Source organism: Cheilinus undulatus, linkage group 15 (genome assembly GCF_018320785.1).
Source record: "Cheilinus undulatus linkage group 15, ASM1832078v1, whole genome shotgun sequence".
Lineage (NCBI taxonomy): Eukaryota > Metazoa > Chordata > Actinopteri > Labriformes > Labridae > Cheilinus > Cheilinus undulatus.
The window spans coordinates 31,712,856-31,739,828 of record NC_054879.1 but is presented as its reverse complement, the minus strand read 5'-3'; the positions used below and the strand labels follow the sequence as shown (position 1 = coordinate 31,739,828).

General features: G+C 39.5%; 2 protein-coding genes across 12 annotated transcripts in view; one reads left to right on the top strand and one right to left on the bottom strand.

Moving 5' to 3' along the window:
- Positions 1-19,176, top strand: part of usp9 (ubiquitin specific peptidase 9) — a 48,409-nt gene extending 29,233 nt beyond the window's left edge. For 8 of the 10 annotated variants that reach the window (XM_041807827.1, XM_041807836.1, XM_041807834.1 and 5 more), the window contains 12 exons: positions 86-842; positions 6,031-6,154; positions 6,238-6,463; positions 6,612-6,741; positions 6,891-7,076; positions 8,221-8,441; positions 8,535-8,623; positions 8,724-8,880; positions 9,580-9,792; positions 10,365-10,394; positions 12,657-12,755; positions 15,270-19,176. In XM_041807827.1, coding sequence (XP_041663761.1) covers positions 86-842; positions 6,031-6,154; positions 6,238-6,463; positions 6,612-6,741; positions 6,891-7,076; positions 8,221-8,441; positions 8,535-8,623; positions 8,724-8,880; positions 9,580-9,792; positions 10,365-10,394; positions 12,657-12,755; positions 15,270-15,503 — 2,466 coding nt within the window. In that variant the 3' untranslated portion in view covers positions 15,504-19,176. The remainder of the gene's footprint in view (positions 1-85; positions 843-6,030; positions 6,155-6,237; positions 6,464-6,611; positions 6,742-6,890; positions 7,077-8,220; positions 8,442-8,534; positions 8,624-8,723; positions 8,881-9,579; positions 9,793-10,364; positions 10,395-12,656; positions 12,756-15,269) is intronic. The other 2 variants (XM_041807837.1, XM_041807833.1) reach the window with 1 other exon arrangement.
- A 3,304-nt stretch (positions 19,177-22,480) lies between these two features.
- On the bottom strand, positions 22,481-26,530 carry rpl8 (ribosomal protein L8). 2 transcript variants are annotated; one of them, XM_041807761.1, is made up of 6 exons: positions 26,465-26,530; positions 25,718-25,861; positions 25,484-25,625; positions 23,552-23,770; positions 23,335-23,450; positions 22,481-22,677 (listed from the first exon to the last, which is right to left on the bottom strand). In XM_041807761.1, exons 2-6 carry the CDS (start codon positions 25,853-25,855, stop codon positions 22,519-22,521), a joined length of 774 nt encoding a protein of 257 aa, XP_041663695.1. In that variant the 5' UTR covers positions 25,856-25,861; positions 26,465-26,530; the 3' UTR covers positions 22,481-22,518. The 2 variants fall into 2 exon arrangements, with proteins under 2 accessions (XP_041663695.1, XP_041663697.1); XM_041807763.1 differs by lacking the exon at positions 26,465-26,530 and adding an exon at positions 26,067-26,217.
- Positions 26,531-26,973: the final 443 nt, after the last annotated feature.

Here is a 26,973-nt window from a genome sequence, read left to right as displayed (position 1 = left end):
TCTAATGTGATTTCTTTTACTTATGAGGTTCTTTGTTATGTATTAAAAGAACCAGGTAATCCATAATGCTCTCTCTTCCTGTCAGGTGGACACAGTGAAGCGCCTGCTGATCAAAAAACTGCCTCCTGTCCTCGCCATCCAGCTCAAGCGCTTTGACTACGACTGGGAGAGGGAATGTGCCATCAAATTTAACGACTACTTTGAGTTCCCAAGGGAGCTTGACATGGAGCCATACACTGTAGCTGGTGTGGCAAAGCTGGAGGGCGATGATGTCAACCCGGAGAACCAGGTGATCCAACAGAACGAGCCCTCCGAGCCCACACCTCCAGGAAGCTCTAAATATCGTCTGGTGGGAGTGCTGGTCCACTCAGGCCAGGCCAGTGGCGGACACTACTATTCTTACATTATCCAGAGGAACGGGGGTGATGGAGAGAAGAATCGCTGGTATAAATTTGATGATGGAGATGTGACGGAGTGCAAGATGGACGATGAGGAGGAGATGAAGAACCAGTGCTTCGGAGGGGAGTACATGGGCGAGGTGTTTGATCACATGATGAAAAGGATGTCATACAGAAGGCAGAAGCGCTGGTGGAATGCCTACATCCTTTTCTATGAGCGTATGGACTCACTGGACAAGGACAGCGAGCTTGTCAAATACATCTCGGAGTTGACCATCTCCTCCACCAAGCCTCATCAGGTCAAGATGCCTGGTGTCATTGAGTGCAGCGTCCGCAAGCAGAACGTCCAATTCATGCACAACAGAATGCAATACAGCCTGGAATATTTCCAGTTCATTAAGAAACTTCTGACCTGTAACAGTGTCTATTTAAACCCTCCTCCAGGTAAGAGCCACTTCGCTGTCCTTCTAAATATGATGTTGGATGCAAGAAATATCCTGTGGCTGTTAATGAGTGATTTATTTTGAAAAGATAGGAAAAATTATACTTGTCCAACCACTTAAACACTGTTCAAACACTGGGTGGGATGTTGAGGAAGCACTGTGAAAGAATTTGAAAACAAACTGTAAAAAAATACACAAAAGCTGTCTCACCTGACCAATATTCTGCTTTTTAAAAGGATTGTGAATTAAGCATTCATTGAACACCACATCACAGCCACAATTCATTTTTCTACGCTGTGTTTGTGTTTTAATCCATTTAGTTTAACCAGGTAAGGCCAATTAAAGTTAAATTCTTTCTTCAGCTAAATGGTGTTGCAAATGTTAATAGAAAAAAAAAGCATAAAACCATAGGGTATAACCACAAAGCAAGTTCAGCATACCTATACTTGGGTAAGATAACTCACCAAAGCCTTAAATTGTGGTCAGAGATACAAAGGTGTTTATGAGCTTTTTGTCAAGTCAGACTTTTACCACACAGCTTGAAACACAGAGTGGCCTATTAGCACATCATTTGACTCTCCTTCTGCTACCAAGTGTCTGCTTCTTTTAAATGAAAATGAGAGGAGGTGATCATGGTTTGTCCCTCAAAAATAATTGTGCTAAAAATCCCCACTGCTGCTGCACAAAAAGGTGCTAAAAAAGCTGGCTGTGGACACAGGCCCTTATTCTACAATATGTTAATTGGCAGTGCAATTTTTCTGCTGGTTCCTGGTCTTAGGGTCAATCCCATTTCTACCCCTTAGCCCTTATCCTAGCCCTTCCCCTTGGTTTTGCACGTTCACATCAGGTGAAGGGGTATCCCAATTCCTTTTGAATCAAGGGGTAGGGCTAAGGGCCAAAGGCTATATAGCCCTTGAAATGAAGATTTTTCAGGACCACTCTTGAAACCAAGCGGTATGATTAGTTTCCCACTATGCACTGCATTCACTTGTGAAATGGCGCAACAGACAATGTAGGAGGTCTGTAAATGTAAATATTTTTGGCATTCATAAATGATTATCAAAAAAAAAACTGTTGAGGTTTTCTTATATATATTCAATCTTTAACTACTACAGATGGGAGTTTATGGTGTTTTATATATATACACATGCAAATGAGGGCTGTTAACTGTATAAATAAATGGAGAAGATTAACACGCAGATCCATAGTATGAACAAGATGGTCAAAGCTTTATTGTCACCTCCGATGACGCACTGTTGATCTGCAATGTGTGATGATGAACAGCAATCAAGTGGCGTCTCATTTCTCAAGGGAAGGTTTTCACCCCTGCCCCTTACCACTCAGTTTCAAGGGGCAAGGGGAAGGCATAGAAATGGGATTGGCCCTTAATTCCACATTTCCTGCTTGTTTGTTCACAGGAAACCATTGCAACTGAAATGAGTGTATTATATTAGAGCAAGAACTGATAAATATTTAGCAACAGCAGATAAAACTACTGTTATCACAAATAAGAAAAAGATTAGTCTTTGGAGTACATGGAATTTATGGGCTCTGAATGGGCTGAGGCAGAGAAGTGGGGAATGTTTGGCCACTCTTTGATATGGAAATTCATGTCCGATATTAACAGATGCCCACATGTAAGTTTGACAAGTTGTAAAGTTGTCTTCAGCCATTTGTCTCACTCTAGAATACATACAGTATGCCTGTAGACATTCCTCAGAGACTGACAGCTGACCAAACTGACCAGCCACATGGCTTGGGAGTTTGCATCATTTTGACGCACAGTTGCATTTTTGTGATGTGCATGTCATGCTAAGCTACAGGCATAAGCTTCTGCTTACAGTTTAAGGTTAGGCAGTCCAGCAGTGTAAGTCAGGCTTTAGCCTCAAATTTCCCTTCATGGTAAACCCCCCTGATAAATCTTACATCCTGTTTGCTTTGTTTGTTGATAAGAATGAAGTCTGTTTGAAAGTTGAAAGATAGGATTTCAGGAAATGTATGTAGATACATCTTGAAAAGAGCTTTGTTTCATTTAAAAAACTGCCGTCTGTTTCCCCTAATCCATTTCTGCCCACATGGGCTTTTCTTCTTGCTAACAAGCCCTACTCAAGAGTGACATCTTTTATTGGACAGTAATCAGATATCTGTTTTGTCAAAGTGAATAACAGGCAGAGCGGTATCCTGAAATCTCTAATGTCTATATTTGTTCAATAACCTGCGTACATTATTCATTTATGATGGTACAGTTCACCCCTTGATTGTGCAGAGTTGCTAGAGTAACATAAATGAAGCATGTATCAACTGCACAGTTTGACGTCATTCCTCCATTTATGATTGGTCCAATCCAGTAGCTCCACAGGGTTTCTTCGATTCTTTTTGAACAGTGATAAAGACTTCATGAAATCCCTGCTGTGAATTTCAAAGCTTCTCATTTGAAGATATAGCACCTGCCTTCATAACTTTATCACCATATCTCTGCCCTGCTTGTTCTAGCTGTAACATTTCAAAGAGGAAAGAAATGGTGGTCAGTCGTGTTCAGCATGGGCTGCCGAGAAATGCTCTGCCTCTGTAATGCATTTTTAATGGAGCCAGAGCCCTGTAATGATCCGCAGGAAAATAAATGTATGCTGGGCATCATCAGCGCAGAATGATTCAGATTTGAAGATTATAACGAGTATAGAAGGGTTATGGAGTTTGTCTGTTTACCTAAATCTTCTTCAGCTGAAGCAAAGTGATTTAAAAAAACAAACTTATTGTTTAAGCTGGATTTATAGACAATCCAACCACTGACCCAAAACAGACTGGCACTGACATCAGTGGACATTTTTTATGCTTGCTTTCAGTCAGGGCTGTCGTCTCACATTCAGAGCTGACTATTTTTCAATTGCATAATCATCTTTGCATTTAAAATTTTATCCATGTTTATGCTGGATGAACTCAGAATGGACATGATTTTCTGGCATACTTTTCTCTTATGTAACTTTTGATAATATTAAGCATACAGAATGTGAAGTATGTGGTTTACAGCAGAAGAGTCACATTATTCATTGTGTCTGTTCATTTTTAGTTATGTTAAATTTAAAATGATCCTCTGATTGATGATATTTGGGAATTAGGGGTGAGTACAAGGACTCAATGTGGCCGTCAATATTCAAGTATTTGTTTTTCCTTCTCTGAGCATATGCTGTCTGAGGCTGCAGTATTTCACATTATTCACATGTGTAACTGAACTCTGTTCATCTAACTGAACATACTTGGTAATAAATAATAAGTAATATTATTTAACAGTACACAGAGGCATAACTTCTCTGGCTTTATTTGCACATCAAACCAGATCACAGCAACAACTTTCAAGGGACACATCAATCAAAAGAATCATGGTTGGCCCTGTAAGCACTGGTTAGCACACATCATTTGTAATGATACCACAGTGGAGATGATTAGCCTGCCAATAATGGAACTGGTGACTGCTCACATCAAGTTTTATGGAAGGAGAAGGCTTCTGCAAGCTGATGGTGTTGTCAAGCTGAATCTAACAACAGTTATGAGGGTGGGATAGAGCAGCAGAACTGAGCGCTAATTAACAAATAATTGTTACTGCAGACTCAAAGACAGCTCTTTCTATGTATTCATATGTTACTGTTATTTTTATAGATGTAGCATATATTTTGGGGCTTTTTATGCCTTTATTCAGATAGGAGGATGGTTGAAACAGGAATTAGAGAGTGGGAGAGAGACATGCTGGAAGGGAGCCTCAAGCCAGACTTGAACCCAGGTCGTCTGTGCACATGGGGCGCATCCTAACTACTTGGCCATCTGCCCCCACTGTCTGCTATTTTGTCTTAGAGTAGCATGTTTTGGTCTGTGGCTGAGTTGATTGCAAACACTGAATGAAGTTTGTCCTGTTGTTCATGCACAGCTTCATATTAATGTTTATTTATATTTATACAGTTTAGACTCATCTAATAATCCTTGGTTATATTACCATCATTTGTATTTTATTGGGGTCTGGGATTGAAAGTGCTGATGAGGAGCACACTACAGTGAAACATAATGGGCCACCAGCAGATTTTATTTTATTTCTATAGAATAATGTTTCTTGTTCAGTTTGATTAATTCAAACCTTTGCGATGTGTTTATTGCGATATCTCATGTTGCATCGGCTATACATTTTTAGTTTATTGAATAAAAGATTGTTCTTCGTTGCAGATGTAAACTGAGGTTAGAATTAGAGTCTTAAAGCTAAAAGTTGGCTCTGTAACATCTTCACAACTCTTTCATTTCAAATCTAGTTTTGCTAAGCCTCCAAAAAGTCACCGCTCCTCTACTTGAGTCTACAATGTTTGTTCATGTATGCAAAGGTGTATCAGAGAGTATTACGTGTAGGGATGTATGAAATTATATCTGCTTGATATCGGTATCAGCAGATCTTGGCTTAAAATTGAATCATCAGTATTAACATATGTGAAAACTTTTGCAGATATTTACAGCTGTTAATTTCAGTTGTATGTTTCAAAAAGTTTGTGGAGTTTTAGGCAGGACCAACAGACTTACACCAGCTGAAGCCTTTTTCTTTGTTCACTCTCAATCCTTAGATTTTAAGATTTATTTTTTTGCCTTTATTTGGAGAGCATAGGACAGTGTATTTCATTAGAAATCAGGAAGTGAGAATGGGGAATGACATGCAGCAAAGGGGCCACAGGTCAGGCTTGAACCTGTGCTGTCCACCTGGAAGACTTGCTTCTGTATGCAGGGCATGACCTGACTGCTTGGCCAGCAGTGCTCCTTAGGATTCAAGTGTGTTCCTTCATTCATTCTTTAACTTGAAAGTGTGTTTTAAGGACTGAAGTTGTAGGTCTGACCTACATTTACATATGGTTATCAATATCAGTATCAGCTATAATGAATTCGTATCTGATATCGGCAAATCCACCGCTGTTCATCCCTAACGACTTACTATGTTTGACTTGGTCATCTTTAAAATTGTCGGGTGGTTGGTCAAAGGGGATAGGAAATATGCTTTGAATTTATTTGACAACTTTACCCAGAATTAAGTAAAATCAAGCTTTGTATATTATTCTTGTGGTTTACATGTGCAGGTATCTGTCAGTTTATGTCACAGTTCCAGGAAAAGAAAAGTATGTCTTGGACTTCACCTTTGTATTTATCACTGCTCTTTTTATCAACAGGACAAGACCATCTTCTGCCTGAGGCAGAGGAGATTGCTATGATTAGTGCTCAGCTGGCTGCTAGGTTCCTCTTCAGCACAGGTTTTCACACCAAGAAAGTAGTACGGGGTCCTGCCAGTGACTGGTAAGTTACATCAGCCCCTTTGTTTTTGATGGTTTCTTTATTTTATCTTTTCCTCGTAATATTTACCTTGTTCTCTCCTTTAGGTATGACGCCCTCTGCATCCTGCTGAGACACAGTAAGAATGTACGCTATTGGTTTGCACACAACGTTCTGTTCGCCTACCCCAACCGCTTCTCGGAGTACCTGCTTGAGTGCCCGAGCGCTGAGGTCCGTGGTGCGTTTGCCAAGCTCATTGTCTTCATTGCTCACTTCTCCCTGCAAGACGGACCCTGCCCCTCCCCCACAGCCTCACCCGGACCCTCTGCTCAGGTCGGTGCCGGATTCAAAGAGGAGTCTGTAGAAAAAGGAGCTTTAATGGGGATTCTGAATGATTATCACATAATTAAGAGGTTTCTCTTACCTTTGATTGAATAATCCCTGCTTTGGTTTGTTTGTTGTTCCCTTGTTTGTAAATCAGGGCTGTGATAACCTCAGTCTAAGCGACCACTTGTTGAGAGCTGTACTCAACCTGCTCAGAAGAGAGGTTTCTGAACACGGCCGTCACCTGCAGCAGTACTTCAACCTCTTTGTCATGTATGCCAACCTGGGTAAGGAGAGCACAGCAGTCACACTCCTGTCGTGAACATCTGCTTCACCTTGGATTCGTACAAGTAGAGTTTAGCCAAATTATATGCACGTTTGTGAATTAAACACCGTTTTCCTTCCCCTTTCCCTTCTCTCTACTCCTCTCACACAGGTTTGGCAGAAAAGACTCAGCTGTTGAAGCTGAATGTTCCCGCCACTTTCATGTTGGTCGCTCTGGATGAAGGACCCGGCCCTCCCATTAAGTACCAGTACGCTGAGCTGGGCAAGCTCTACACTGTGGTCTCCCAGCTGGTCCGCTGCTGTGACGTCTCGTCACGTATGCAGTCCTCCATCAATGGTGAGCTCTTCCTCTTTCTCCAAACTAAGTGAAACAATCTTGGTGGATTCCATTCAAAGCTGCCATTCTAAAAAGTAGAATTTCACCATTATAGCATTGTAAAGACAATGTTCATTCACTTTCAAGGGGGCCATTTAAGTGATTACTGATGTTTTGGTCAATATTGTAACATTCTGATCTGGAATTAAAACATTTATTTCAATCCAAAATTACTCAACAGGGTGATTTTATTCAATGCACATTACACAAGATGATATTTACTATTATTTAAACATGTCCCAACATGTCTGCTACATTTACAGCAGATATTGTTTAAAGTATAGCATAGAATGGGGCCCAAGCATCTTCTGTTGAAGGTGAAAAAATGCATTACCATTTAATGCTGTCATAATGCATTTATCACTCTCTGAATTACAATTTTTACATGATATAGGTCAGGGGTGCCCAAGATTTTTTTTTTCCCAGAGGGCCACATACAGAAAAATAAAAGGATGGCTAAACGACTTTGATACACCTCACCTTTAGTGTATTAATGTTAGTAAACCCTGTCCAATGTAGGCAACGATATGCACAATGTGTTTACAATTTACATTCTCGTCTCAATTTGGTGATGAAGAAAGCAGAATCTCTCTTGTCAAAATGTTTGTTCACAGAGCTGGCACAGTAGCGTTTGTGCTGTCAAAACTAAGAAACGCGAAACACAGCAGCATAAGCTTCACATTGTAATGCAAGCAATGTTTCATTTATTTTGCTTTTAGAGGCTGCTGTGGGCTAACTGGAATTGACTACAGGAGGCAGGTGACCCTAGAGCTGTTGTCTGGACACTCCTGATATTGGCCTATTTAGTATGCAGCTTATCAGGGAACATATTGTTCAACCAAAATATCTGTCAAGCTCTAGACATAAAGCATCAAAACAGCCTAGGAATGGTTTTGGGTGGGCAGAATTGGAGCCCTATGAGGATTGTCATCCTTGCTCAGGATCTGGTGACTGACAAACCAGCCACTCTAAGTTTCAGCCTTGTGTAGGCAGAGCTTGGAGCTGAGGGCTTCAATAGACAACTAATAAGACATATTCTAATGATATCTCATACATAAATGTAATTTAGGTGATCTTATCCTAATATCCTCTGCACCCTCTCCAGGAAATCCTCCTCTTCCTAACCCATATGGAGACACAAACCTGACAGCCCCTGTGATGCCTGTGCAGCAGCTGGTGGCAGAGATCTTGTTTGTGAGGACAAGCTACGTGAAGAAAATCATCGAGGACTGCAGCAACTCTGAGGAGACAGTAAAGCTGCTCCGTTTCAGCTGCTGGGAGAACCCTCAGTTCTCCTCCACTGTGCTCAGTGAGCTGCTCTGGCAGGTAAGCATCTGGTGTTTCTATATTTTAACAGGTTAAGGTGAATACTTTCACTAGAGCCAGTTTTCCAATTCTGCATGTGTTTTGTGTCTACAGGTGGCGTACTCCTACACCTACGAGCTGAGGCCTTACCTGGACTTGCTGCTACAGATTCTGCTCATCGAGGACTCCTGGCAGACGCACAGGTCAGACTCGTTGCTCAATGTGTAAATAATTTGTGCAGCATCGATTGAAGTGGACGTGATGAGAGTTTTTATCTCTGCTACTTCTCTTTTTTGTGTCTAGGATCCACAATGTGCTGAAGGGCATTCCTGATGATAGAGATGGGCTTTTTGACACCATCCAGCGCTCAAAGAACCACTACCAGAAACGAGCCTACCAGTGCATCAAATGCATGGTGGCACTTTTTAGCAACTGCTCTGTGGCCTACCAGATCCTGCAGGTATACATTTCATTGAATTTAGGACAAAAACCATTACCCCCGTCTCATGATGTACACATAGTCCTGTTGTGATCTGACTTAGTTTATTTTACTTTGTAAAGAGCACTTTTTCATTTTTTTAAATTTTATTTTGTCATATTTATGTTCTGAAGAATAAGTGTACATGTGTATGCTCAAGACTTGATCTTTGGAAAGTTAAATGAATTTACCATTAATAATGCTTTTAGGTATGACTTTTGAAAGTTCTAGAGGTTTCTGATAGATATGGGATTTTACAGAATATAAACTCTGTGGCTGACAGAAATATGATTCCAACAACTTTGCTCAGCATGATAAATTTTGCAAATCAATACCATAATTTTTTTAAAGCAAAAAGTCTATAAAATACCATCATGGGTGCATGACTTATACGTCTTATGGTACTGCCACTTGCCACAGCTTTTTTATTTAGCCACTTTTCAGCAACTGCTTTTAAAGACTTGCAAAGCTGCACATTTCAGTGGATGAATTGGGATATATGAAGAAAAAATCCTCTTAAATTTGTGGGGTTTTTTTAAGGTTTCTTTACAAATCCCTGTTAAAAGGCACTACTGACGTTGAGAAAAAGACGCCAATCTCCAACATAAATCCAGATTTTAGGGCCCATTCCTACACCGTTCTATCCTGTGATCATCAAATGGTATCTCCTTGTTCTTACAGAGTAATGGCGACCTGAAACGAAAATGGACATGGGCAGTGGAGTGGTTAGGGGACGAGCTGGAGAGAAGGCCATACACAGGGAACCCCCAGTACACCTACAACAACTGGTCCCCTCCTGTGCAGAGCAACGAGACCTCCAACGGATATTTCCTGGAGCGTTCACACAGTGCTCGTATGACGCTGGCCAAAGCCTGCGAGCTCTGTCCTGAAGAGGTAATGACAATGATGTTTTACCCTTCTAATACACATTTACACAAATTTGTCTAATATCACATTAAAAAAAAGTATTTTTAGTGTTAAGGGTTGTGTTCAGGGAGCCAAACTGTTCCAATTATTTAAAGCTAGAGAACACTGTGTATTCTGTATGTGTTAGGGTACCACTTTGAGTTCTTAGACTTTTCTAAACATCATTATTAGAAGATAATAAACCCCTGAATCACATAACAGAAGCACCTTAGAACTAGGTGAAAAGGAAAGAAACGATTTACAGCTTGCATAATTATACTAACTCATTATGAACATGATTCGTTTTCGTAGTTGTTTCTTTTTACAGAGCTGGGTTTAAAGAAAACTGAATCAATAGTTTTTTAATGTAGATATCTTCTAATAGCGACAGCTGTGGCTTTTGTTCTTTGCTTAATATGTCTTTGTATTGATTCATGGCTACAGTTGACAATGCATACAAATATCTCATATTTCTGTTATCAACTGAAAAAGTAACTTGTATTTGTATGTTGAAAAATCCAGTCGAATGACACACTTCTCCTGTAATATTCCATACACAGCTCAAGTGTACTCAGGGAAGCCCAGGGAAGGTCAGTATTCCAGGCAACACGACATAAAGGAAGAAAATGAAACAAACTTAAACAAATTAACACATCAGCAGAAAAAGTTAAGATAGCCAGCGTATTGGCTTGCAACACTATTAAAACATGCTAAACCCCTAGAACAGCACAGTTTTTAGTTCCTTTAGCTTTGAGTTATCAGTGGCAGAAGACAGGAACATTTTCAGTTATCAGTTGTTGTTTATTTCATTTTTATTTTGTTCATTTTTTTTGTATAGTAGTCCATTTATATCAAAAGGGAAAAACCTTCATGGTAAGTCATATTTTTAGATCCAAGTCAAAATTATGGTAGAAATTATGAATAATAAGTTAGAAGTCAAATTATTAGTCAAAATACAGTGATAATATATGGGCAAAGACATGTTGAGATAGAGTGCCAAAAAAATTCAAGGTTAAGTTTATTGGTATGACAGAAAATGTAAAACCTTTGATTAAAGGTGTAGTTGCAAGGCAGACAGAATTATGAGACAAAAGCCATCTTTAGATAGAAAGTTGATATCATAATCAGACCAAATTGCAAGGAATGTCAACATTTTAGCAGTAATGAATGTGGTAAAGATGATGATGTTTAGAGACTATTAAAGCCCCAAGAATGGAATAGAAAGTCAATAATAAAAGAAAAAAATGGCTCAGCCAACATACAGCTTAATGCCAATGTTCCAGTGCTTAGCCACACGCTTCCATCTGCATCCGTGCTATTAGTTTGCTGTTGTTTACCTTTGTGTTAAAGAGCATTAAGGCAGAATGGCATTAGCCATTAACTGAAGTTACAGTGAATACCAGTGGTGGGCAGCTGGAGGTGAAACCTTAATTATCTAAAAATATTAAGCATTAGGTTTACCAGCTTGCAATTCTAGTCCCATCTGCCAAAGGGACTGGCTAATGGCTGGCATCCCCAGTGGGAAAAAGTCCTTTTTTCAAATTAAAAGTAATTTTTTATGTCAGATATTGGCTTTTAATCTCAGAATTTAGTTGTTTTATACTATATGTTTGACTTAATATAAACTGTCATTCTTATATAGGTTTTATAAAGATGCTTGATATGCATTTAGTGAAGATACATCGTCCTGCTCAACAGTTGTTTTGCATGACCCTGTCAAATAAACTAATAAACTAAAACCTCTTACAATGTTCATTATATTTAATACATTTATACTTAAAGAAATTGCGTCCTCCCTAAATCTAGTTGATATAAAACCAAACATCTGAATCTGATTGAAAACTATGAGCATCATCCTTCATATCTATCCATCTGTACTGTATGTAGTTTATATTAATCTTTGCTATTTATTAAATGGCCTTTTCCATATTAATGCTGACCAGTTTAAATGTAGTCACATCTAAAGGACCAAGCCTTTACAAAGCCTACTATAATTGATTCGCATGTATATACATGCAACTGTAAAACTTGTCTAAGTTTTGTTGTAAAATTTGTGAATAAATAAACTTCAAATATAGAAAGCAGTTTAGATTATAACCCAGTAATGCTATTGCAGCCTCTTTGCCATATATTTAAGGGCCTTTGTGATAACAACGCTTAGCTGCTTAGATAAAACTAAGTCTTAGGGACCACGCCTTTACAAAACAGCCGACAGCACAAGATCTGTTTGCATCAGTTGACATGTACATTCTATTAAAGGCAGTAAAAATATACCAAGTTTAGCTTTTTCCATCTGTGGATAGATAAAACTACACCAATAGAAAAGCATAATCTTCATATAACGCGAGTTAGTGCGAGTAAGCCCTGAAAGGTTTTGTTGTTTTCCTGCATATTTCTCAACATCATGTTTTTTTTTTTATGATGAGTCTTTTATGGCACCAAACTCTACAGAAATACGAATCAGATAATCACAAGGATTTATCATCATCTACTATTAGACAATGAGGCTAAAGTTATTTGGAATTTTTCTTACTGATAACACCAAGACTAGAAGTAAACCATAACAGCCTTATTCTTCTGAAAAGAGCAAAGGGAAATAACCTCCACAAAGAGTCACTGAGGAAGCTCTCAGATGAAGAATCCACCCACTCATGTAATCAGATCTTATTCAAGCCTCATTTACTCGATAATGCATTACAGTTGGACTTTCCACCACACAACCCACTCACTATTTCACACTACATTGCAGATGTACATGTTACATTTTGACATTTCTGTTGTACACATTTCTATACATGTTAAACTTTAAAGAATGAAATTAATCGCCGTAAAATTTATCTTGTATCTTTCAGGAGCCAGATGAACAGGAAGCACCTGATGATCAAGACTCCTCTCCACCTGAGGACACATCTCTGTACCCTCATTCTCCTGGAACCACCCAGTTTCAGCAGGTAGAGTCCCGACACCATTAACCTCACATTCTCCTGACAGTAACATGTGAGGGGACTTATCTCCAGACAGACAAAGTCCTTTTGGGATCAACCCCTGGCTTCTGACTTTGGCCCTTTGTTGCTCTGACCTATCAAGTAAAGGTCAAAAGACATTTATAAAAAAATCATAATTTAGATGGTTTTTTTTGTTGTTGTTTTTGTTTTTGCTTTAAAGTTATCAACCCAGTTACAGCCGTCTGGTACTTTTCTGTGATGTTAAAACCTCTAAGAGGGCAAAAGATGTATTTCTAATCAGTCCCATCAAGGAATAATAGAGCTACTGAATGCACTGTTCAATAAAAAAAAACAGAGGGCTTTTATTTTGATAAGATATTGGATGGGCTGCTCGTGTTTAATCATAGTCCTTGATTACAGGCAAATCAGATACTACTAAAATAATTCTGTGATCAAATTTTACCAAGCAGAAGAAAATAAAGCATGCCTCTAATTGATAAGAGAAATCCAACTGGGTACTTTGTCCAAACAATGCCAGCCCCTTTGCTTCCTGGAAGAAATACTCCATCAAAATGAATGGCAGTGAATGGGAAAGAAAGGATCTTCAGTGATTTAAAAGCCTAAACAACCAAAAATGGTACACTTTAAAAGTTCTAAGGAGCCTAAGACCAATGGTGAGTGATAGCGCATTCACACCAGAGCTGTTTGGTTCACTTTAAACGAACTATGGTCCGTTTCCCCGGATATTCTGGTTCGTTTGGAGTGGTGTGAAAGCTCACACGAAATCTGGTGCGGACCAAACAAGTGGACTCTGGTCCGCTTGAAAACAGGGGGTCTCGGTCCGCTTCCAAACGAACCCTGGTGTGGTTCGTTAGAGGTGTGAAAGCAAAGCGGACCAACTTGTAAACCAAAGGCAGGAAGTGGCATTAAGTGTAATGATATATGGATTTATATGTGATTTAATACACTCAAATACATGTCGGTACCTTGCTTGGCGTCTGTGTAGCCATGGCAAAACGTCGTAGTCCATGCTGATTTATTCGTCTCGTGTAAAGGACGACATGCTGGACAGCTCACCACCTTGCTGGCTGCTCATAATGCCGCAATGCAAGAGCAGAAACCACAAGACAGTTTAAATTCTGTGTTTTTTCATTGTTTATGTGGAAGAAAAGACCGGCAGAAGGAGTTTCGTCTTCTTCTACGCCTTCTGTTCTTCTTGGTCGCCGTTTGTTCATGGCGACAGCGCCCCCCAGCGGGCAGAGGTTGTAGGTGTTCAGACAGTTTGGTCCACTTGACCAAGAAAGCAGTATGAATGCGAACCAAACCAAAGGAAAGTGCAACAATGTTGCCATTTCTGTTCCAAAACAGACTGAGTCCCCCAGACTATCAGGTGTGAAAACGACCTGTCAAACATAAAAACGGGGACTTGTCTAAATAAGGATTGGCATTTTAACATTTGAAATAAAGTTATAGGTGTTTATGAGTACCTGTTTGGACTCTCTCCATCAACGTGGACAAACAGTCCCATCTTGTGATTGGAGATGTCATACACTGACATCACATACCTTATTTTTGTATTTCAACCATGTTAAATGATTGGATCTTATTTTTTTAAGATATATATTTTTGGGCTTTTTATGCCTTTATTTTAGAGAACAGTGGATAGAATTGGAAATAGGGATGGAGAGGCTGAAGGACGGAGTGGAGCTTGGGCCAGCATACATGGGGCACAACTTAACCGCCAGGCCATTGGCACCCCTGGATCTTAACTTTTAATACATTACTGAATGTTTGATAAATCTGTCAACAAGTAGTGAGTGATTGCTGGCTTAAAGTCAGCAGGAACACTCTTCTTTCACCCTCCTTTGTCACTGAAGGATAAAAAAACAAGGTGTGTATGATGGCTTTTTGGTGTTTGAGACACAAACTATAACTGAGTCTTGTTTAATCCCATTGCTACCACTGTTTTCTGGTCTACTGCCATTCAGTCTCTGGGCTTGTTTTCATTCAAATGAGATGGTGATCAATCAGGAGAGTGGGTAGTGGACTTCTCTGTCAATGGAAGCCACTCACATAAAGACCAAATATTCTGCTATAAAGATATAAATGTGATTGTTTAGAGGAAATACAAACCTGCAAATCTGATGACAGTGCAGATTATTTTATATATGGGATTAAAATCATCAAACAGTGTGGCTATACAGTGCTTCATATCATCAGCATTGCTGCTTAAAGAGGGGACTCATCAGCTGCTGATGGCCCATTTTCATGCTGATAAAGTAACATAAAATATTTAAAGATTATAATACTCAAAAAAACTTGGAAAGGTGGTCTTTCATGTGATTTCCCTAGCCCAGCTGATGAGAAGAAATTAGAAACCACTTCAAAAAGCCTCTGTCCTTACAGAAGCTTTGCCTCTTCTGCTCAGTTTCTGTTCTTAAAAAATAAAAGTTAATTTTAAGTTAACTTGTCAACTTTTTGTAATTTTCTGATCTCTTATCTTTTTCTTTTCCTCGACAGAACAACCACCCCCATGGGCAGCCGTACACCGGGCCTGCTGCTCAGCACATGAACAACCCCCAGCGTCCTGGTCCTGCCTCCGCCCCGACTCCAGGTCCCACCCAGACCCCGACCCCAGCCCCTGGTCCCACTCCCGGCCCGCGAGCACAAGAGAACTGGGAGAGCACCGAGGAGGTCGCCCCCGCCCCTGCCCCAACCACTTCTACCCCGGCGCCCGCCCCCCCTAAGGAGTAACCCCCCTCTCCCCTGTCCTCTGCTGTGCCTCGAGCCTCCGTCGTCCCGCTCTCCTTCCTCTCATCCTCCGGTCAACAGAGCTATTCGTCTGGCTCCTCTTTCTCTCTCTCTCTGGCCCCAGGGCAGGGCAGAGCCAGGCCTCCCATATCCTCCTCTACAGGCCCGCTTCTCTCCTGCAGCCTGCGGGATGGTTGCTCTTCCCTGGCCTGGGGCTTCCTGACCATCGTGGCAGGGGCCTTCTGGCGGCTGCAGAGGCGAGGGAGTGGACAAGAGTTCTACTAAATAAAAACAAATTTACCCAGAGCCGACGATGCTGACGCGCTTGTCTACACGACGAAAAGGTGTACATAGTATGTTAATGTTTTTGACTGTTCAGATCCCCCAGTAGCATAACTCTGTGTGGTTTGCTGTTGGGAGATGTTGCAGATATTATGAAAAACAAAAATGGATATTATAAATACGAAAAAAAACACCCAAAAAAAACTGTAAGAAGACAACAACTCCTCTTTGTTTTATCACCCATGCTCAGCAGTAAAGTTTGTTCTACCATCGGACGGTTACTGGTCATTCAACTGTAGAAGGACTCATTGTTATTATCATAATTATATTATTATTCTTAAGCTCCTTGGCAACCTTATGACCGATGCCAAATCAACTCACGAGCTGTGGTTGGTTTTAGTGTGAGACGTTGGAATGGTTGGGTGGACTTTTACGGTGTTTGGTTGATGTGAAAAAGCAGTGATGCAACATTGTTCTGAAACTCATTGCCTTTCTTTTTCTTTTCTTTTGTTCTATTTTTGTTCTGGTTATTAAATTCAATCCTTTTCGAAGCTCTAGTTAATATGCTGTAACATTTAGCATGGCTTCTCACCAGAATAGTGTAGCCCAAGGGAAGACTTGTGATCATAACAACCTAAAAGCTGTTCTTAATCCACATCTCCAGAGGGGTGTTGTTACCCTTAGTTTTTTTCTTTTGTTCCTTTTTCTACTCATCTACCCTGTCTACAATGAGGGCGATATTTTGAACCAATGTATGAATAAGTGGCTTCTCAATTGCACATTATAATACTCCAACTTCTCATTCGGCAGTCAGTTTTTGGTGGGATTAGACGGCTTAGCTTTCATCTGTAGGAAATCTGAAAATGAAACACAATATGCAACAGAATTGCTGCACTGGGCTTTCTGGTGTAAAATAGACTGTGTGGTTTGCTTCTGTCTCTTCAATAGAGCCTAGTTGTAGACAGACTTGTTGCCCAATCGGCTTCCTTTCTGCCACAGAGCCGGTCCTGTTTTTTTGGCGTCTGGCTGCGGTTCGGGATGAAGATCCTGAGCGGCAGCCTGGTGCTCCGTGGAGAACTGGATCCACAGCAGGGTTGTACCGTAAGAATAGCGGCTGGTTAGTCATGTTGCAACTTGAGCTAACTTGTAATTCTGTAGGAGTAAAAGGTAAACATCAGTAAATACTGTATTTAATTGGTAACTTGAATGCATGTATTTTTTTGAATTTTCTTTTTTTTTTTTTTTGTCTAAAACATACCAAATACTCCTGCAAATGAAAATATTCTGCCCATCGTATTATATTTAAATATTTTGCTCTTATTTTATAGAATTTATTTTGTTGTATTTCACTAAAAATAGAATTTGATTTAAGAGGAACATTTTTGTCCTTGTGTTATTTTTAAAGAAGATATTGACTGTACAGAGTTCTGCGCCCTGTTTTTTGCCGACTTTTGTTTTGGCCATGGTGTGACGTTGAATTCTGGAGCTACAGTCGCGATGTGGACTTTCACTTTGTGAGGTTTTTTGTGCACAGAAATATAACAAAAAAAGCATTGCGCCCTTAGCAAATAAAGAACATGGAATCTTGCCTGTGTCTCATTTTTACTTGTGGATGTAAAAAGCCTCTGTAAAATCTTTTTCTTTTTCACACGTGTACATAAATTGCCCTGTTGGTCAGAAATATTGCTGTTGCATGCACTGAATGAAGGTTTTAAATGCTGGATTGTTTTGTGCAGGTAATGAAGAGTGTGCTGTGTTCATTCTGCATCAAATAGGACAGGGGACAAACTCTATTTTGCTGCTGTCCAAGAGGTTACAGATCCATCTTTTAAGGGGCCCTTCTCCAGTTGAATAAACCATGTTGAGTTTAGGTTATAAGAAAAGCACACAAGCTATTTTCAACAAATGCATTCGTGAAAATTTCTTGAAAATTTGATTTGCTCTGTTCTTTTCCTTTAGGAAGGACAGGGAAGGTGAGAATCTGCAAAGGGCCGGCAGGAAAACCAATGGCTTAAAAATTCTGCAGTATTTTGTTCAGACAAGCAGTTTGCAGAAAACTTCAGGAGAAATGCAGGAGATTCCACTACAAGTAAAAGAGCTCAGTTCACTTTAAAACTTGAGCTCAGCCCAACAATACTCGTGCACACAGGTCACCTTTTTAGCCATTTTCACTGATGAACTGTGGAGAACTCCTTCAAATTTTGGGATTTGAGCCCCTTCAAATTTCCTGAGTTGTGAGTTAACATCACAGCAGGAAATTCTCCAGGTCATTTGAAGGGATGAGGGTTGAAAATTTAGGAGGAAGATTGCTGAGTACAAATGTTTGGCTGTTTGTGCTCACATGTTCAGGTTAACCTTAAAATTAAGGAAATTTTCTTGAGCGTGAAAAGAGCTTAATTCTGTGTTTATTTCAGCTCAACCCAATAATTCATGTGCACAGATGTCACTTTAAGTTACTTTCACATATGCTCTCCCAAAATTCCTTCAAATTTAATTTTCTTTGCCTCTGAATATTTGCTGAGTTGTGTGTTCAAGCATGCTCTTTGTATGGGAAGGGTGGGAAAAAGTGGCTGAAAAATTCTGTGATATTTTGTTCACACATTGAGCTTGCAAAAAATTCAGAATATTTTCAGGAGTTTCATATGTGTGGAAAGAGCTTAACTGTGTTCAAAATTTGGACTTAGCCCACCGATACATGTGCACTAAGGTCACTTTTCTTAGTGGTTTTTACACATGAACCCCTGAAAATTTCCTTGCTTATGTGCTCACATGTCCCCCACAGCAGGACATCTTCATGGTCATTGGAGGGAGTGTTAAAAATTTAGGCTGGGCTGTCAGGAAAATGGAGGAATATACTATGCTCATGTGTTCAGGTCAAGCAGAAAAATCTAATTTTTCTGAAGTTTCATTGTCCAAGAAAACAGTTTAATTTTGCCCAATAGTACATGTGCACAGAGGTCACTTTAAGCTCCTTTCACACATGCACGCCTAAAAATCCCTTTAGATTTCAAGAGCTCTGCCCCTGAAAATGTCCTGAGTTGTATGCTCAAATTTATTTGATACAATAGGAAGTTTTTCCTGTCAGTTGAGGGGTGAGAATTGAAAATTTATAAGGATCTGGGTGAAAATAGGGGCTGTTAATGCTCACACAAGCGTCTCACGTGGAAATTTCAGTTCATGAAAATGGCTTCATTCTGTTTCATATTGACTCTGCATTGCAATACGTGTGCATGGGAGTCGCCCTTTAAGCTGCTTTCACAATGCACAAGTGAAAATTTCTTGAACATTTCTTCACCCACCCCCAATAATTTCCAGAATTGTGTGTTTATGTTTGCATTAGGCTAAGTTTCGTTCACAAATGCAGCTTGTAAAAAATAAAATCAAGAAATTTTCAGTAGTTTCTTTCATGTGTGAAAACATCTTATTTGTTCCAATTGGACTCAGCCAAACAACACACGCAAACAGAGGTCACTCTTGTTGCTTTCACACATGCACTCTAACTAAAAAGTTCAACAAAAGGTCAGGAGCTATGTCTGAAATTTTCAAAGGGAAGGGAGAAGGAAAAAAACACAAGGGGACTGGCAGGAAAAATCAGGGCAAAGTCTCTGGAAATGTGTTGCACCTGCACCACATACCACAGATTAATATTTTTGTTTAAAGACATCAAACAAGAGGTCATCCCTTTTACTAACCTGCACAAAGGCTGTGTAGGCTTTTCTTGATAAAACACACACTAACCACTCTGTTATCACTCTTTAAAAAAGATTGCAATTCATGTCACCAAGAGAATCAAATCTTTGACATGGCCAAAAATGTAATGCTATGGGTTCATAATCTGCATCAGCCTCAATACATGCATTAAATAGACCACAAATAAACATGGCATAGCTTATTGAATGATGGGAACCTTTCATTCCTGACTGTCCTGATACGCTGGCTCCCTCTAGTGTACAAAACTGACAACCAGCAGCAAAGCAGGCACCCTTGATCTCACAATAATTAGGTTGAAAATGATGGGAAAAATTGTAGTTACTTGTGAGGCTCTAGTTGGTTTTCTTTAAAATGAAAATAATACTTGATAACTGTGTCTGGAATCAAATCATTCAACATGGCAAACCACTGATGTTTCATTATTTTCTCCCCCATGAAGGTGTAAATGAACAAAACTGGACACCATACATAGAAATAAAATACTTTCAAATAAGATTTCTTCTAATTTCTTCTAATTTGCATTGTCATTTTAATCAAGAGCAAACCTGATCATAGATATCAAATACTGATTTATCTTTTGGAATTTTTTTACTCTTAGCACCATAAGATACAGCTTTTGTATTTGCATCATGCCTATGCTGATAGAAATGTGCTGATTTTAATCTTCACAACTAAAGAAAACAATAGATCAGACAAAGCTTCTCGCATCACACAAATGGGTAATCTAAACCAAACTTGGTATACATTTTTGACAGCTGTTCAATATTGAAATTTTAGTTGTAAATATTTCATAATAAATTTATACAAGTTCAGAAACTGCATTGTCCACATCACTCAGGATATTCTTTCCAAAGTAAGGCAGGAAAATTTTTGCTTTGTCCAATGAGTTGTACCTGGTCAATTATTTGTTTTTTTCAAAACGAAGAAATAGATATTTTTTGGTGCCAATTAATCTGAAATTGATAAATGTTTGATCATTTGGCTATATTTATGCTTCTCCAAGGACAAACCCAACAGAGCAAGCTTAGGATAAACGATTGTTTTTGTTTTTGTTTTTTTTTGTTTGTTTGTTTTTTATTATCACCACAGAAATAAATACATTTTTTATACTAGCCTGCATGAAAATCAAAATTTCCTTTAAGAGGATAATCATGGCCTGTCAATAACAAGCAACAGCTTTAATTCTGATGCATTGTTACTGTCATGACTTTTTAAGACAGAGTTCCTATTGTAAACTGGGAAGAAAGCAATTTTCTCCTGAGGCCAATAGAAAATGTCTAAATAACAGGAAAAACTTCAAATTTGAAGCAAGGGCCAGAATCACAACCTAAGTTTGATTCAGGTCAAAAGATTTGCTGCCTATAAAAATGTGTTTTTTACAGGATGCTCCAGCCTGTCTGTACCAAACTGTCTCGGATGTTGAGCGGCCCTCTAGTCTCTCCAACCCTGCCAACTCTGCAAAATGTAAATTTACAGAATTACCAGTACAATTTTCTACATACTTCCCTATTGCTGCACGCCATTCCTCTGCATGATGTAGTTTAGAACAGCATCTTTATTCTCAGTTATCCTTTTTAAACATGTTTTTTCACTGAAAGCAAACAGGTGCTTTTGCATTTTATTACATTTCCACCCCAGATAATAGTGGCAAGTTGCAGATTTAAAATATTTGTGATGTAAAATAAATCCTAACACTCTGGGTGTTCGTGGCCAAAAATGGCGGCATAAAAAATGACAATAAAATGATATACTGTATTTTATTTTTCCAACTGCGTTTGCATCAATTTTTAAATCAAAAGCAGACCTGATCATAAATATCAAATTTAAATAGTTTTTGTATGAATGAAATCCTTTAAATGCAAGTTTAAAGTGCAACACTTTGATGTTTTAAGAAAAATTTTAACACATTTTTTGAAAACTTTGATCTTGGTAAATTACACTTCTGGTGTTCATGACCAAAGAAACACCATACATAAATAGCAAGAAAAATACTTAATACTGACGGTCATCAAGGCCCTGAGTGTATACAAAAGGTATGTAGAGCTTATTATTGACCCATTACAGGTTCTGATTATAAAATTTAAAAATTCTATTGAAAAATCTTATCTCTTATCTCACATAAGTTTCTCTGTATGTCTTCTCCTTTCCGGAGGCTCTTCACGGAAGAAACCTGAGTGAAAACTGTCGTCATCCTCCTGCCATTCAAATAAAATGTTTGAATATGTATGTTTGAATAAATAAAGGAAATTTTCAGAGATGAAAGTGTGCTTTGGTATTGTCAAAATATAAAATGACAAGCCATTGTCACCTGCTCTTATGGAAACCTTTAAAATCTATTCTTCTATGAAAACAAAGCATTAAAAATATGATTCAGCATTCTCTCGTTTGAAAAGAGGCATCTGGAAATGCTCATAAACAAAAATTCTCACTCTCGCTGCCTTCTCAATACTTGAAACAGTATTCAAAAATTAACCCTTAATGAAAAAATAAAAATAAAAACTTAACAGCTAACCAAGGTAAATACATTTCCTTTACCTCTTATGCAAGTAAACTTGATCAGTCCCCTCACCAAAACTAGGCTATTTTCCAGAAGGGGTTGTAGCTGGATCCGTGGTCCGTGCCAGAGACCATGGTCCCTGGACAGACCACGGATCTGGCTACAACCCCTGCTGGAGAGGACAGACAACGGATCTGGCTACAACCCCTGCTGCTATTTTCAGTGGGGTGGATCTAGTTGTAATCATAGGTGGCGAGTAAGTCACTATAAGTACCTGAAAATGTGTCCCAACTTGAAAAAGGCCTATTTCAGCAACATACTGTACAGACAGTACATCACTCTACATTATCAGCATTTGTAATATCAGCAGTGGCCCAGTAATATTCATGTATTACACCTTTCTCATTCCTGTGGGTTAAATAGAGTACACTACCAATTCAAAGTAAAAGGAGTTTGAAAGATGGTACAGAAGACATAACATAGGCCCAGATTCTTTTAGAACACGTTTTATTATCAACAAATTCAGGTTTAGTTCTCCTTCTCCTGGACGGTCTTTGTTCCACGCAGTCTGCCTGTACGACGGGCAGCAATAAGACCGACCTTGCGACCAGCTGGTGCGTCCCTCCTGATTGTTGAGGGTTTGCCAATATGCTGATGGTTACCACCACCGAAGGGATGCTCAACAGGCTGAAAGGAGAGGACAACAGAAAATTAGAGGAATTGCCACACAACACAGAAAATCCCAGCCCCTGATTGCGTTGTCTTCATTCCTCTCATGTGCTGCTTCAGTGCTACTTTAAATAAACTCAACATCTGAATACTTAACATTTTGTTTGAAGCTAGCACCGAACACTTGAGATCACACAACTTCTTTAACAATGGCAGCAAAAAAACAGGAAAAATAACCTTTAATGTGACTCTTAAGGACATATTTCAATCTTATTATACTTAAAGCTGCAGGAACTCAGCATCACCCAGCTTTTAATGCTAAAAAGGACCCTAATTTGTTACACTGAAGCTGTTAAGATGATTTACTCTTGAAAGACTAAATCAGTCCTTAATCAGTAAAATGTTATTTAAAAGTAAAGCAGTTTGATAGGACAAGAATTAAAACCCAGCTCAAAAATATCAATACAACCACATCTCACTATAAACTTTACATCAGCCTTTTACCTTCGCCTTGGGGGTAAATAATCTGTGCATTTTTATTCTATTCAAACATATTTAACCAGGAAAACCTCACTGAGATTAGGAATCTCAAGAGTGTCCTGGCCAAGGCATTCTTGAGGATAGCAGAAGCCACCTGGTTTGCGTCACAGATAACACTGCTGCATGGTCACTTACATTCATAGCCACACCACGGACACGTGGCCAGCAGTTCCTCTTGGCCTTGTACTTGTGGTAAGCACGACCTGCCTTCAGGATGGGCTTGTCAATACGACCACCGCCAGCAACAACACCTTAGACACAGATAGAGAAATACAGTTATCAATCTGTACCAGCGGACACGAACACGCCATAAAGGGAAACGTCACCTCCTCCAGATATTAAGAGTTCTTACCAACGACAGCTCTGTTAGCAGAGGAGATGACCTTCTTGGAGCCTGAGGGCAGCTTGACTCTGGACTTCTTGGTCTCGGGGTTGTGGGAGATCACTGTGGCGTAGTTTCCTGAAGCACGGGCCAGCTTGCCTCTGTCACCGGGCTTCTCCTCCAGGCAGCAGATGATGGTTCCCTCAGGCATGGTGCCAACAGGGAGGACATTGCCGATGTTCAGCTGAGCTGTTAAGATATAACAGTCAGGGGTGAGCTTTTCACTGAAACCTTCCTACTTCAGCCAATAATACGCCCCCACGTGTCCTGCCAATTTACCACCATAGTTACTGTTCCTACAAGAATTACATCCCTATAATAAAACTTTGAGGCAAAATTAATCAAGACGAAGCCAACAAAGATAGATCACCAAGATAGTACAGCTGCTGCAAGTACATCCAACCTAGTTCAAACTATTTTAGATCCTGGTGGGAATCCAGAACAAAGACATTAAAAATGTATTTATTGGTAAATCAAAGATATCAATCCATATCGAAACATTTTTATTTTACAACTAAAGCGCAATGTATAGCAATGTGTTCAGGGAAATGTTGCCTCTTGTTTTTCTTGTCAAAACTTCTAAATGATTTTTCCTACCAGAACATGAAAAATTATAAAGGCAACATTTTGATCAGTTTCTAAAAACAAAGCTGCCATATCTTGGTTAGGGCTGCACAATATGGCCACATGCATGGCATCTATTTTAGCAGGTTAGGGCTAGGTTTGGTGATATGCTTCATTGTAAGGGTGGATAAGTAAATTTGGCACCCAATTTTTCACTTCCCCTAAAAACAGTAAATTCATGATTTTAGGGCTGTACCAAATAAGGGTTTGAATTTATCTAGAAAAAAAAAGTAAGCCAATAACATTTCTGCAGAGTCACAGTTCTTCATCGAAATGCAGTTTTATAATTCTTTTTTTTACCTGTATCAAGTAACTGCACTTACTCATGTTGCAATTTTGACTATTTCAAGATTAAGTGTGCAGTCTTAGCATGGGTTCTTCTGACATTCACATTAGACAATTATTTTGTGCCAGCTGTGACTGCTCCCGCTCCATCCTGCAGGTAACTACATTTTTATTATTTTAAGATGCAAAAAAACCCTCTTCCTACTCCATTTTCCTTCCATGCTGCACAAAGGGAAAAAAGCCAAAGCTGCACGATTACAACAGTTTTAAAAAAGACAGATGTACAGAATTGCCTGTTCACCTCTCAGCCCAGCTGCATTCACATACCATGCCCAAGTCCACACAAACAGTGCCTGAAAAAAAAACACTTTAAGTAGACTCAGGCCCAGTGCCAGAGCGCAGCATGCTTGCATTTGCACTGACCAAATGGAAACAAGAGTATGGGCTCAGATATACTCTGATCTGGGCCCAGGACCTTAATGTTAAAGAACCATTAGTTGGACCTGAAAGCACATAGAGATATAGTCTGGCCTACTGCAACAGAACAGGTCTGACTTAAAAATTACTGTAATTCTAATAAAAATGTATATTTCAACAGGAAACTTAACTAACTCGGTCATGTTTCAAATTCATTCCAAAACACTTAAATAATAATGCCTTGACCAGGCTGTCAGGAACACTTGCCTACACACTGATCACATGAGCATCCTTCCACTGGCTTTTTAAATGCCGCATATTTTACTCCAAGCCTAAGCCTCCACAATAAACATGACGCTCAGTACTTACAATGAGCTCAAACACCCTTGACATGACAGCAAGATGTATGTTACAACATCATTCATATAACAGATGTCCACGTTTTGATTTGTTTAGCCCTTTCAATTATTTCTATATTTGAATGTGCTGTGTAAGACCTGCTTTTTGGGAGCCTGAGAGAAAATTAAGCTTGGTAAAACAGTAAGAACCATACAAAGTCTGCTGTCAGCCTCTTACCCTTCTTGCCACAGTAGATGAACTGTCCAGTGTGGATGCCCTCAGCAGCAATGAAGAGCTCCGTCCTCTTCTTGAAGCGGTATGGGTCACGGAAGGCCACTTTGGCCAGGGGAGCACCACGGCCGGGGTCATGGATAATATCCTGAGAGGAGGAGATGCCCACAGGTTAGACTATATCACCACATAGCAACCACTTTCATTGCCCCAGTCTTGTACTTAACGCAGTGGCCTTACCTTCACAATCCCCTTGATGTAACCATGGCGTTCAGCGAAATCAACGTGCCGGAGTTTAGCAGCACCTTTTCTGTGCTTTACGTGCGCTTTGAACACGGAGCCCGCACCTTTTCTCTGTCCCCTGATTACACGTCCCATCGTGGACTGAAACAAAAAACAGACAGCGACTTATACCAAGTGACATGTGAATGCTAACTTTGAGGCTAAGGCTAACCCTTAAGTTTCTGACTTTCCACAAATGCCGCACTTCTGTGGTGTATAAAAGTTAAAACACCAAGTCAGGAATTAACTTTACACACAGTTGAACGGGACATAGTTCACATTTCTTACAGTAATCAGAAATAGGCACCTGTTAGCCTAGCAGCTTAGCCTTCACAGACTGCTGTACATTACTGTTTAGAAAAGCTGTAGCCGCTGTTTTGACAGTCAAGGTAAAATGTGCCTCCAGCTTTAACCGCTATATGTTGTTTACTCCTCGCTTCATCTGAAGGCTCATGTCAAACATAAATCCGCTCTGTGAGAATCGGCTGCCGGCCTTTTAGCCGCTACGGCAGCGCCATGTCATCAATGAGCCACACTGAACCACTATAAAAGACCACTAAACTAAAGTCTACTCTTAAAATATCGCATGGGTATTTATCTTATACACTTCATGTACATTCAGAAATGTTAAAATTGAGCGGATGATGTCAAAATATCTGGATATAGAGAGATTTGAGAAAGGGAATTAGACAGTTGCTGTCCTACCTAAACTCCGATGACGGAAAGAGGAAGTAGACGGGGAAATGCGGAGGTTTTCTTCCGGAGAATTCACCGAATGGCATTATGGGAAATGGATGCAGATATATAAAAAAACATGTAGCCAGCTCAATGTTTAGCTAATGTAGTCGTAAAATATCCGGTCTTACCAAATACTTAAAGCGTGTTTAGCTTATTCACGAAGGGTTCCGTCTTGTGGGTTGGAAAATTACATTTCCAATTAATCGCCAGCATTGTTGAGCAAGTTCCTGAAAAATAGTAGCTAGTTACAGTTACTGCAAGCAAAAAGTAACTGAGTTACTGCATTGTTAAACTTTAACAATGCAGTTACTTTAACTTAAAGTAACTAGGTATTTGAAAAGTAACATCTATTTGTGTTGTTAAGGCAGTGTGAGAGGAAATAACTCAAATTTTATAGAACATTGTAGAATTATAATTATGTTGGAAAGTGGTGAACAATAAAGCACAGCAGAAATGTTTGACACCATTAAAGTATT